At 39.9% G+C, this 13,344-nt stretch overlaps 1 protein-coding gene across 1 annotated transcript in view; it reads right to left on the bottom strand.

The window, feature by feature from the left end:
* Positions 1 to 586: 586 nt before the first annotated feature.
* Positions 587 to 13,344, bottom strand: part of PDK3 (pyruvate dehydrogenase kinase 3) — a 75,671-nt gene continuing 62,913 nt past the window's right edge. The window contains exons 10-12 of the mRNA XM_010353223.1: positions 10,347 to 10,460; positions 7,347 to 7,486; positions 587 to 1,286 (exon numbers count right to left, since the gene is read on the bottom strand). Of these exons, the coding sequence (XP_010351525.1) occupies positions 1,256 to 1,286; positions 7,347 to 7,486; positions 10,347 to 10,460 (285 nt within the window). The 3' untranslated portion in view covers positions 587 to 1,255. The remainder of the gene's footprint in view (positions 1,287 to 7,346; positions 7,487 to 10,346; positions 10,461 to 13,344) is intronic.

Here is a 13,344-nt window from a genome sequence, read left to right as displayed (position 1 = left end):
TTCTACATCAGTGGACTCAACACTTACAAATTGGACTGAAACATTTATACGGACATTAAAACAGGGCGGAAGTCAAAACAGATGATATATATGGAAAATTATCAGGAAGAGAAGCACATCCTGTGGAGCTGTATATAGGATGCTGGTATCAATCCGGATTCTTCGGTCACTTCTATTCTTAAGGGTAAATATAACATCATTCCTCTTTCCTTATCCCAAATCGTCTGCTAATTCCCACTTCCAACTTTTAGCAAAAAGGATTGTGAAAATCAGACTGAGCTGACAATTCTAAAACTAAGATGAATGAAAATGAAAATTATCAAGACCTGGAGCATTTTTCAAAAATAAACTAGAGAGGCTTTTTCCCTCCAATAGTCTATTTTACAGCTAGTAAAGTGCATCACACAGAAACTTCCAATTCCTTAGAAGACTACAAAGGAATAAAATATGACACAGGTACTGTATTAGATGGATAGAAGTTTGACAGAAGCATAAAAACTCCACTTCACACTCTGTGCAAATTTGGTATTGACCAGGAGGCAGTTTTTCACTTAAGATCTTTGAAACCAAGCAGTTGGGTGAAAAATTCTAAGATAACATTTGGAATGCTTTAATCAACAGAAATATACAAATGAATTTTAAAACAAAATGAAGGCATCAGTGAAGAAGATCTAACATGAAAATCGCCACAACCTCACAATGAGAATCCGATCAGATGGAAGAAGGCAAAAGCCTAAATCATAGAGTGGCGGAGGGAGGCATGGGACAGACGGAGGGCTCTGGGACTAAATCATCAGGGCGTGGCCAGCTGATGTCTTCCGCTTCCAGGGTCCCAGGGCCCTAGGTGGAGGTTTGGGACAAATATGATATTTGGTCACAAGGAGCAACAGTACGCTCTGCTGTATCTGGAATGGGAAAGGCGCACAGAATCCTGGAAGGACTGAAGACATCAGATGCTATGAAAACAAGATGGAGAGTACGAGGGCACAAGAGCTGTAAGGAGGCTCAGTGCTCTTCGGTGACAGGCATCAATCACACCACAACAAGATGTCATAAGTTACTACTTTAGTGGAAGATCTGAGTAGCTACAGGAAAAGCTCCTTGGGAAAGTCCAGGTGGTACAGAGAAAATACACATTCAAGCACTAGGAATAACTATGATGCCACGCTCAGAGCAGGTGGGAGAAAGCAGTTCTCTCTGGTTGACTTGCAGAAGGCAATCTTTCTTCACAGAGAGGACCAGAGCATTCAGTCCTCTAGAAAGTTCTATTAGTCTTGATCTTGTCCCTACAAAGAAAACAATGAGAATATCCATAGTGAGTTTGTGAGTACAACCTCCTCTGTTTTGACCAGGACTTAGAGCATTTCATTATAGTGATAATTCAAAAACCCTTGCTGTATCTCAGAATTATTGTCTACAATTACTACAGAAATAGAATGACCATTTAATTACTTACATATACTTTAAAACGGTTCTTTACTGTCAGTGAAAACTCTGGTTAGATATAGAGTGACTGCTAAAAAGTATGAGGTTTCTTTTTGGGGTGATGAAAATATGCTAAAGTTAGATAGTGGGAAGGGCTGCACAACTCTGTGAATATACTAAAAAATATGGAATTGTATACTTTTATTTATTTATTTATTATTGAGACAGAGTCTCGCTCTGTCACCCAGGCTGGAGTGCAGTGACGAGATCTTGGCTCACGGCCACCTCTGCCTCCTGGGTTCAAGCAATTCTCGTGCCTCAGCCTCCCAAGCAGCTGGGATTACAGGCACCGGCCACCACTGCCCGGCTAAGTTTTGTATTTTTAATAGAGATGGGGTTTTGCCATGTTGTCCAGGCTGGTCTTGAGCTTCTGACCTCAAGTGATCCACCCACCATGGCCTCCCAAAGTGCTGGGATTACAGGCGTGAGCCACTGTGCCTGGCCGGAATTATATATTTGTAAAGGGTGAAATTTATGTTGTGTGAATTAATCTCAATAAAACTCTTACTTAGAAACTGTTTTGAAAATAAATTTTCTTAGAATCTCTCATGTATAAATACCTAGTGAATTTACCATACTTACTAAATTCTTTCCCCAAATCTCTACTGATTATTTGTACAGTTTAACAATTTTAATTGTCAGGCTAAGCATTTTAAAATTTTAAGAATTGCTTTCTGCTTAAATTTGTTCATCTAATAACATATTAGAAGTTAAGACTAATACTTAATTAGCATACAACCTGAACTACTTAGTTTTAAAATTGCCTTTAAAATAATATTCAATTAAAGCCACCTTTTTACAACCAAACATTTTTCTAAAGATGGCTTCTGCACTACTCAAATTACTCCACATATCAGAGCAATAGTTTGAACCGTTTGAATCAACTGGTCACAGTGATGCTCAACATTCTATTTGACTTACATACAGACTGAAAATGGAATCAACAGAAATTGGTACGATCCAGGTATTTCAAGCTGATTTAGCTTAAACATGGCTGGGAATAGTGAGAGTATGTATGTTTGTGTCCACAAACCAAACTTCTCTAAACTTCATCATTTGAGATGAGTGGCCAGTCCAGCAATATTGTATAGCAGTCCAACATGACACTTCCATAGAAAAAAATAAACATCCATATGGATATCATTTATAACACTTGTCGGAGAAGACCAATGCTACTAAATGGTACAATATTGCAAAGCTATATAAACTGTATTTGTATACAAATATCTTTGTTGCATTATGCTAAAGTTGTTTAAAAAATCAAGGTTTTCAGAGTAATAAGAAATATATACAATTAAAATATATTGGGGAGAAACATTACAATGTTAAAATAGAATAAAATATCAATATGAACTTATGATTTAAAATATATTTTAAATATAGCTATATTTTATAGCTCTGTCCAGGAAAAGGGCCTAGAAAAGGTGTAACAAGCATTCTCAATTCTCAGATTAGCATCTCTAATACTGATTAAAAAGAAACAGGGCTGGGTGCCATGGCTTATGCCTGTAATCCCAGCACTTTGGGAGGCTGAGGCAGGCAGATCACCTGAGGTCAGGAGTTCGAGACCAGCCTGGCCAACATGGCGAAACCCCATCTCTACTAAAAATACAAAAAAAAAAGAGTAGCCAGGTGTGGTGGCTCATGCTTGTAGTCCCAGCTACTTGGGAGGCTGAGACACAAGAATCGCTTGAACCCAGGAGGCGGAAGCTGCAGTGAGCTGAGATTGAGCCACTGCACTCCAACCTGGGTGACAGAGTAGACTCTGTCTCAAAAAAAAGAAAAAAAAAAAAAAAAAAAAAAAACAAGACTCCTTGGGGGAGAATAGTTGATTCCAGGACACGGGCACAGAAGGGATAAGATGAACCTAGGATATCATCTTGGGCAAGAAACGCTTTCAAGGCAATAGAACACAGAGGATCCAGCTGGAAATAGCTCTCATTGGCCAAAGGTATGTCAATTCAAGCATCAAAAAGGAAAAGGACTGTTACATATAATAACATGCATGAATCTCACATAAAGCCAGACACAAAAGGGTATAGACTATGTGTTCCTCTTAAGTTCAAGAAGAGAACCTATGGTGACAGAGTTAGAAAAGTAATTATATGGTGGAGGAGGGAGGGAGAAGTGTTAGACTAGAAAGGAGTCTTTGGGGGTAGAGGAAATATAGATGTAAAAAAAAAAGCTGTAAACCTAAGATGTGTGCACTTTACTATTACTACATGTTATGCTTCAATAAAATAAGTGCCAATTAAAACATATCAAAGTAAAAAAATCTATAATAATACTAAAAAAGACAAAGCCATAAACTCATTTGTTACCATTTAAGGTGGCTTTTAACATATTTCTTACCTGGAAAATTGGTAACTTGAAGGGAATTTAATTGTCCCTTTAAATGTAAAAGGAAGGAGTTAAACACTTATCAGAGGAACTGTACTTCAAAATACCTAAATGGCCTTATTTGATGAGGAACAGCTTTACTTTATAGGAGAATAATTGACAAAGGAATCATTTTTTAAAACATCCTTTTATAAACCCAAATAAAATTACTGTGTTAATTTTAACACAGGTCGAAATGATCAATTGGGGTGAACAGCTGATGGGTAAGTATACATTTGTACAGTGCCAAAATAACACCACACAGATTATTTTCTAGTGAAAAGGGGAAAAATAACTATAACTCAGAGGGATCAGACAGCCATCACCTAAACTATGCTCAATCATAACATCACTAATGGTGGCTCAATGAGATGTCATGGGTCTCATAGTGTAGTTCTGCAACAATGCTTATGAATATTCTAGCAAAAAATGTTCCATTAGCTCTTTCTTTCTTTCCTTCCCTCTTTTTCTTTCTCTTTCTTTCTTTCTTTCTTTCTTTCTTTCTTTCTTTCTTTCTTTCTTTCTTTCTTTCTTTCTTTCTTTCTTTCTTTCTTTCTTTTCTTTCTTTCTTTTTCTTTCTTTCTTTTTCTTTCTTTCTTTCTCTTTTCTTTCTTTCTCTCTCTCTCTCTCTTTCTTTCTTTCTTTTTTTTTTTTTTGACAGTCTCACTCTGTCGCCCAGGCTGGGGTGCAGTGGCACATTCTCAGCTCACTGCAACCTCTGCCTCCTGGCTTCCAGTGATTCTCATTCCTCAATCACCTGAGTGGCTGGGATTACAGGCGTGCGCCACCACTCCTGGCTAATTTTTGTATTTTTAGTAGAGAAAGGGTTTCCCCATGTTGTCCAGGCTGGTCTCGAACTCCTGACCTCAAGTGATCTGCCCACCTCGGCCCCCCAAAGTGCTGGGATTATAGGCATGAGCCACCGCACCCAGCCGCCATTAGCTTGTAATGAACTCCCAATTTATAGAAAATACAGGGAATGGGGAATAAGCTAAATGACATTTCAAAGAATAAATTAAACAAATCAAGGTAGGATACTTTTTCAGGACAACTGGCATGGTCTCTCAACAACGAAATGCAACCTAAGTATCCATCAACAGATGAATGGATAAAGAAAATGTGATGTGTATGTGTGTGTGTATATATATATATATATATATGTATATATGTGTGTGTGTGTGTATATATATACACATATATACACAGACACACATACAATGGAGTACTATTCAGCCATAAAAAAGAATGAAATCCAGTCATTCGCAACAACATAGATAGAACTAGAAGTCATTATGCTAAGTAAAATGAGCCAGGCGCAAAAACATAAACCTCACATGTTCTCACTTATTTGTGGAATCTAAAATTCAAAGTAATTGAAGTCATGGACACAGTGAGTAGAAGAATGGTTACCAGAGGCTGGGAAGGGTAGTGGGAGGGCTGAGGAGAAGTGGGGATGGTCAATGGGTACAAAAAAATAGAAAGAATGAAAAAGACCTACTATTTGATAGCACAATAGGGTGACTACAGTCAACAATAACTTAATTGTATATTTTGAAATAACTTAAAGAGAATGTAATTGGATTGCTTGTAACTCAAAGGATAAATGCTTGAGGGGATGGATGCCCCATTCTCCGTGACATGCATATTTCACGTTGCATGCCTGTATCACAACATCTCACGTACCCCAGAAATATATACACCTACTATGTACCCACAAAACTTTTTTTTAATTAAAAGACAACAACAACAACTTGAGACTACCCAGATGTGTTATGTGGCCCTGGAATAGATCTCGGTTTAGACAAATCAGGTGAATGATTATTGACATGGAAAGATGGGATGGTTAAATGAAACAAAAGCAGGTTGTAAAACAGCATGAATAGTGTAATCTCATTTGCAAAAAAATACATATATACACAAATGGCAAAATGTCTGGAAGAACATACAGAAGCTATAGCAGTGGCAATCTCTGGGTTTTGGGAACACAGAGGTCTCTCTTTTCTTTTTTGGCTTACTTATGTCTTCTATTTTTTCTTTTCTTTCTTTTTTTTTTTTTTTTTGAGATGGAGTCTAGCTCTATTACCCAGGCTGGAGTGCAATGGTACTATCTTGGCTCACTGCAACCTCCGTCTCCTGGGTTCAAGCAATTCTCCTGCTTCAGCCTCCCAAATCGCTGGAATTACAGGCACGTGCCACCACACCCGGCTAATTTTTGTATTTTTAGTAGAGACCGAGTTTCCCCATATTGGCCAGGCTGGTCTTGAACTCCTGACTTCAAGTGATCCATCCACCTCGGCCTCTCAAAGTGCTGGGATTACTGGCATGAGCCACTGCACCCAGACAACGTTTTCTTATTTTTTTATAATGCACAAATACTGCTTTTTTGTTAATACAGGATTATTTTAAGTTAAATGAAGCAGAACCCTACTGTTGCTAGTAGAGTTGAAGCTTAAGGGTAGGTAGTCAGAAGAAAACTACAGATTATTTTCCTTATTACCATAAAACAGTGAAACTTCTTCTGTGATTGATAACTTTTCCTTTATAATGTTTAAATTTTTTATTGTGATAAGCTACACATAACATAGAACTTACCATCTTTTTCTTGTTTGAGACACGGTCTTGTTCTGTCCCCCAGGCAGGTGTGCAGTGGTGCAAATCATAGCTCACTACAGCCTGGAAGTCCTGGGCTCAAGTGATCCTCCCGCCTCAGCCTCCTGAGTAGCTAGGACTACAGACACACACCACCACACCTGGCTAATTTTACCTTTTTAAATTTTTTGCTGAGACGGGGGTCTCACTATGTTGCCTAGGCTGGTCTCGAACTCCTGGCTTCAAGAGATCATCCAGCCTCAGCCTCCCAAAGTGTTGGGATTACAGGCGTGAGCCACCACACCCAGCCCAGAACTTACCATCTTAACCATTGCTGCATGTACAGTTCAGTGGCACTGAGTACATTCACGCTGTTGTGCAAGCATCACCACCATCCATCTCCAGAAGCTTTTCATCTTTCCACCTGAAACTCTGTACCCATGAAACAATGACTCCCCATTCCCTCTTCCTCGCTGGCAATCTCCCTTCAACTTTGTGTCTCTGCATTTGACTACTCTAGGTACCCCACATAAGTGCAATTTGTCCTTTTATGTCTGGCTTATTTCACTTAGCATAATGACTTCAAGATTCACCCATGTTGTAGCACATATCAGAATGTCCTTCCTTTTTAAGGCCGAATATTATTCCATTGCATGAACTGATCACCTTTTATCTTGATTGATCATTTTAACTTATTTTTCATTTTCAACCTGTAACGTTTATGATGACAAACTGCAAATTTAATTGCTTTTTAAATAAAATTCATGGCAGGCCAAATCCCTGCTCGCTGTTGTGAATACCTCTACAGTGCAAGAATTCCTGGAACAGTGAGTGGGACACCTTTACTCAGACAAATCAGATACTTTGTAATGGAAATCAAAGTGGTACATTACTGTTTCGCTTTGTATTTTGAAGCATCCCTGGGTTCACTGCTGGGATTGCTCCAATCGTCGGCTTCAGGCGTGGTCTTGTAATGGCGCCATGCGGACTTATTAAAAACTGGAAGTCTCTCAAATGACTCACTTGAAAGAGCCTATTGGAGAAACAAAAATATACACCAAAGGTCCACAGTGTCATTTTTCTCAAGTGAAATAGTAACCCAAATTTTATTATGTAAAACATCAGAAACCTTAATACATATTTTCAAAATGATACTAAAAATACACCTTAGTAGTTTACTTAGACTGGCCAGGAAACATTAAAGCTTTTTTAAAGGAATGAAAACATTTGCTCATTCAAAATCAGAACTGAAATACACATGAACAGAACAAAACATATTTTAATTCAGCTCATACTGCTTTGATCAACTGTTTTTACTATACCTGGTGATTGGTCTCACAAAGGGCCCAGGAAGAAATAAAGTCTCATGCATCCCAGGTTTATAAACACATACCATCAAGTGATATTAAATATCACATTACTTAGAGGCATGGGCATCTAAGATAAATACTCCCAATAACTGGTTAAATTCTGGTGTCACATACACAGGTTAAGTATCCCTTTGAAATGCCTGGGAACAGGCCGGACACAGTGGCTCACACCTGTAATCCCAGCACTTTGGGAGGCTGAGGTGGGCGGATCACCTGAGGTCAGGAGTTAGAAACCAGCCTGGCCAACATGGTGAAACCCTGTCTCTACTAAAAATACAAAAAAATTAGCCGGGTGTGGTGGCGTGCACCTGTAATTCCAGCTACTCAGGAGGCTGAGGCAGAAGCATAGCTTGAACCCAGGAGGCGGAGGTTGCAGTGAGCCGAGATGGCGGTACTGCACTCCAGCCTGGGTGACAGAGCGAGACTCCATCAAGAAAAGAGAAGAGAAGAGAAGAGAAGAAAAGAGAAGAGAGAGAAAAGAAAAGAGAGAAAAGAGAAAAGAGAAGAAAAGGGAAGAAAAGAAGGAAGGAAAGAAGGAAGGAAAGAAAGAAAGAAATGCTTGGGACCAGAAGTAGTTCTGATTTTTTCCGATTTTGGAATATTTGCATTGTGCTTACCTGTTAAGCATCCCTAATCTCAAAATCTGAAATCCGGAGTGCTCCAATAAGCATTTCCTTTAAGCTTGACCTTTGAACAAGCATCACATTGGCGCTCAAAAAGTTCCAGATTTTCTTTTTTTTTTTTTTTTTTTTTGAGACGGAGTCTCGCTCAGTCGCCCAGGCTGGAGTGCAGTGGCGCAATCTCGGCTCACTGCAAGCTCCACCTCCTGGGTTCACGCCATTCTCCTGCCTCAGCCTTCCGAGTAGCTGGGACTACAGGTGCCCGCCGCCACGCCCAGCTAATTTTTTTGTATTTTTAGTAGAGACAGGGTTTCACTGTGTTAGCCAGGATGGTCTCGATCTCCTGACCTCGTGATCTGCCCACCTCGGCCTCCCAAAGTGCTGGGATTACAGGCGTGAGCCACCGCGCCCGGCCAGTTCCAGATTTTCAAGCATTTTGGATGGCAGATTCTTGGGTTAGGGATGCTTGACCCGCAGTAGTATGTTATGCCACCATTTAAAAGAATGAGCCAGTTCTACATAAACTGTTCTGGAAAGATCTCCAAGACAGATTGGAAAGTAAAAAAAATAAGAAGGTGCTGAAATTTCATTTATGTGGGAAAAATTCTATTTTTCCCATATTTATAAATGTAGAATCAACTCTAGGAGGAACTGTAAGACGCTAAGACCTGGGGTGATCGCCGCTGAAGAGAACTGGTGGTTTAGGGCCAGTGGGAGGAGAGACTAATTTTTCCTTTTGCAGCTTTTAAATTTTTATTATGTGTCTATATTACCTATTCAAAAAAAAGTTACAAATATTCTAGAGTTTAGAAATAAAAGTCCAATTACCACCAATGAATAAGAAAAACAGTGTTACAGAGAAGTTTGTTATTAAATGAACCTTTTATCTAACCATATTATGATTACTGAATTATTGTAACTTGGGGAAAGCCAGTGAGTTTTTAAAACAAAAGACCAAAATACTTCAGTTTATGAAAATCTACCTCCTTTTAGATCAGATCTTTCAATAGGCATGCAGTTTTTTAAGTCACAGTTTAAAATTACGGTTTTACATCATTCTTAGCAAACTATCACAAGAACAGAAAACCAAACACCGCATGTTCTCACTCATAGGTGGGAACTGAACAATGAGATCACTTGGACTCGGGAAGGGGAACATCACACACTGGGGCCTATCATGGGGAGGGGGGAGGGGGGAGGGATTGCATTGGGAGTTATACCTGATATAAATGATGAATTGATGGGTGCTGACGAGTTGATGGGTGCAGCACACCAACATGGCACAAGTATACATATGTAACAAACCTACATGCTATGCACATGTACCCTAGAACTTAAAGTATAATAAAAAAAAAAATTAAAAAAAAATTACGGTTTTAAAAATCAGCATTTTAATTTTTTTTTTCTCTTTTGAGATGGAGTCTCATTCTATCGCCCAGACTAGAGTACAGTGGCACCATCTTAGCTCACTGCAACCTCTGCCTCCCGGGTTCAAGTGACTCTCCTGCCTCAGCCTCCTGAGTAGCTGGGACTACAGGCATGCACCACCACACCAGCTAATTTTTTGTATTTTTAGTAGACATGGGGTTTCACCATGTTGGTCAGGCTGGTCTCGAACTACTGACCTCAGGTGATCCGCCCACCCCAGCCTCCCAAAGTGCTGGGATTACAGGCATGTGCCACCGTGCCTGGCCAAAATCAGTATTTTAATTTCTATACCTCCACGTTTCATATTTTGTTATACCTGAGCATAGAATCAAGGGTGAGGCACAACATGGTTTTCATGGGTAAGTGAAGTAAATCCGAGATGAATCTAAGAGACGATCGCTGTTCTCGATCAGTGATTAGAAATTAAAGCTTTAAAAAGCAAAGATGCCTCATACTAACAAATAAAATGCAGTACCTTCAAATAAATGACAGCATCAGTACCCACTCCTTCCATGGAATACAGTTTCAGATCTCCTTGAAAATATCTAGCATACAGACGGGAAATTGGCAAACCATAACCAAATCCAGCCTATTGAGAAAAGAAAATTAATACAGTGAGACAGGCACAAATGCTAACACATTTTATATGATGACCATTCAGAGAAGGTTAAAATAAATTCTTGATTCAGATTTAAATCAAAGAAATTACTGACTCAACCTTTACAATGATGTATATCCTCTTCTATGGCAAACAACTTCTTTATTTTCACCCTGCAAAAACATGTCTTATATGTTTGGATAATAATAAAAATATTCTAATTTTTGACTAATACCTTTTTAGCATTTAAAAGCAAAGTTTTATCATTTTTAAAAAGCACATACCAAGGCTGGGCACAGTGGCTCACACCTGTAATCCCAGCACTTTGGGAGGCTGAGGCAGGTGGATCACTTGAGGTCAGGAATTCGTGACCAGCCTGGCCAACATGGCGAAACCCCGTCTCTACTACAAAAATTAGCTGTGCGAGGTGGTGGGAGACTGTAGTCCCAGCTACTCAGGAGGCTGAGGTAGGAGAATCGCTTGAACCCGGGAGGTGGAGGTTGCAGTGAGCTGAGATGGCGCCACTGCACTCCAGCCTGGGCGACAGAGGGAGACTCCATCTCCACAAAAGAAAAAAAAAAAAAAAGCACATTCCAAATCAAGGGGAATGTGACCTGATGACAAAACTAAACCACATCATTTCAATGTCCCATGATCAGATTTCCCTGCTCTTGGAAGTGAAAATCAATAGCGCAGTGCTAAGTGCAAATCTACCAGTAACAAGACGAGAACACGGAAAGGAAAACAATTTTCTGAGAGGCAACTTCTAAGGTTCCGGGAATGTGAGAATATTTTGGTATATTATAGTTCAGATATTTTTAGAGATTAAAAAAATTTTCAGTACCTACCCTACTATATCTCTGTGTCATGGAACTCTGTCAATAACAGGTGTTCAGGGAGAAAAAAAAAAGGTCTCGGGTATGGACAAGAACAATACGAACCGAAACTAAATGTGATACCATTTGCGGTGGCAGTGGGGCAGGGTGTGGAAGGAGATATTGTAACACCAAGCTTCCTCACTTCTGGTTAAATCTATGAACAAGGTTAAGGAAGGAGGGCAGGGGACCATGTGCATAGAGTCACATGGGCCTTAGACTCAGATAGACCCAAGTTGAAATCCACTTTCTGTGTGACTCTGAGCAGTTTGCTCAACCTCTTTGAGACCGTTTTTTTCATCTGAATATATGATTTAAAAAACTGACCTCAGAGCTGCTATAAGGATTAAATAATATAACAAGTATCAAATCTTGGCACAGTGCTTACCACAGTAAAACTAAATAAATCGAAGCTGGTACTCCAGCTACTGGAAGCAGCAATTTTAAGAAGTTACATGGATTTCTCCCCTTTTCTAACATCTCTCCTTGATACCTTCTCTCAGGGTAGCTCCTAACTGAAAGGGCAGAGGGTAAAAGAACATACTCCATTATTTGAGGGCTTTAGGACTTGCTGAATATGGCCAGTAGTGAAGATGAGATATCTATAGTAGTGACTCAGGTAACCACAGCAAAGAAACTAGCTCACTCTAGGAAGAGATGTGAGGAAATCTGCCTTCTATGCTCAAGCAAGGCCCAGAGCCTGCCCTCAGGTCCGACACAGAACAGGCGAGAGCTCCGAGGCCAATGCAGATGTGAGTGTAAGCCCAGACTCCCAGAGTGCAGAGGAGGGGTCTGGACCTCGGATTTGCTGAGGTTCAGGAAAGGTTTCCCAGAGGGTCAAAGCATCCGCAGGAGTTCGCTGGGTGGATATTCTCACAACAAAAATGCACGTGTAAAGGCACAGAGGTGTAAAAGTGCAAGTTGCTCAATGAGGAAATTATGTTTTCCAGTAGTACATATCCATGTGCCCACTTTAAAGCTGAGGACAGTTTCTTTTTCTTTTTTTTTTTTTTTTGAGGCAGAGTCTCGCTCTGTCGCCCAGGTTGGAGTGCAGTGGCATAATCTTGGCTCACTGCAACCTCCACCTCCCAGGTTCAAGCAATTCTTGTGCCTCAGCCTCCTGAGTAGCTGGGATTACAAGCGTGTGCCACTGCTCCTGACTATTTTCGTGTATTTTTATTAGAGACCGGGTTTCACCATGTTGGCCAGGCTGGTCTCGAACTCCTGACCTCAAGTGATGCACCCGCCTTGGCCTCCCAAAGTGCTAGGATTACAGGCCAGTTTCTTAACTGGGAGAGCCACTAGCAGAAGCATTTCTTCAAAAGGAAAGGCCACATAGTACACTGGAAAGAACACAGACATGGGTAGCACCAGCTCTGCAGTTAATTAGTTCAATGACTTTGGGCAAGGTCATTTCCTCATTTCCTCGTCTATACAATGGGAGTGTGCGTGCATAATTTTTAAAAGTCTCTTACAAGTCCCCAGTTCCTCCAGATGCTATTTTAAGACCTGGAAGAGACAATCTATATTTCTTTTAAACAACTGGGGAAGGTGCTAGATTTGTTTGTGCTGCCTTTTTTCCTTTTGATGTGTATTTAAGTGCATGCCAGAGCCTAGTCAAGGCAATGCCTCTCAAACGTGATCTTTCATGAATTTTCTCGAATCCTATATAAATGATTTCCTGTTTCCAACATGCTGAGTTAACAAACTCTGTCTCAAATAAAGGATGCAAAGTGTTTGATTTTATTCATACAAATAAAATATAATCTTATGTGCTTATCAGTCAGGTAGGACTTTAAAATGAAACTTAATTTATACCCTGAACCATTTTGCAGACTGATAGATATGTTGCTGTGTTTAATGACAAAGGGTTCAATTGTTGTTTGTCAATTAGAAACACTCAGCAGGGGAAGCAAGTGTGGCCCTACCAGGATCTAAATGCTACCATGGTAACCAGAGGCTTTTCTCACTGCCTTAATAGGGCTGAAGGTTATTTCCAG

The sequence above is a fragment of the Rhinopithecus roxellana genome, chromosome 7 (genome assembly GCF_007565055.1).
Source record: "Rhinopithecus roxellana isolate Shanxi Qingling chromosome 7, ASM756505v1, whole genome shotgun sequence".
In the NCBI taxonomy this organism is placed as follows: Eukaryota; Metazoa; Chordata; class Mammalia; order Primates; family Cercopithecidae; genus Rhinopithecus; species Rhinopithecus roxellana.
Note: the sequence above shows the minus strand (reverse complement) of the source record. Positions and strands in the feature narration are given on the sequence as shown.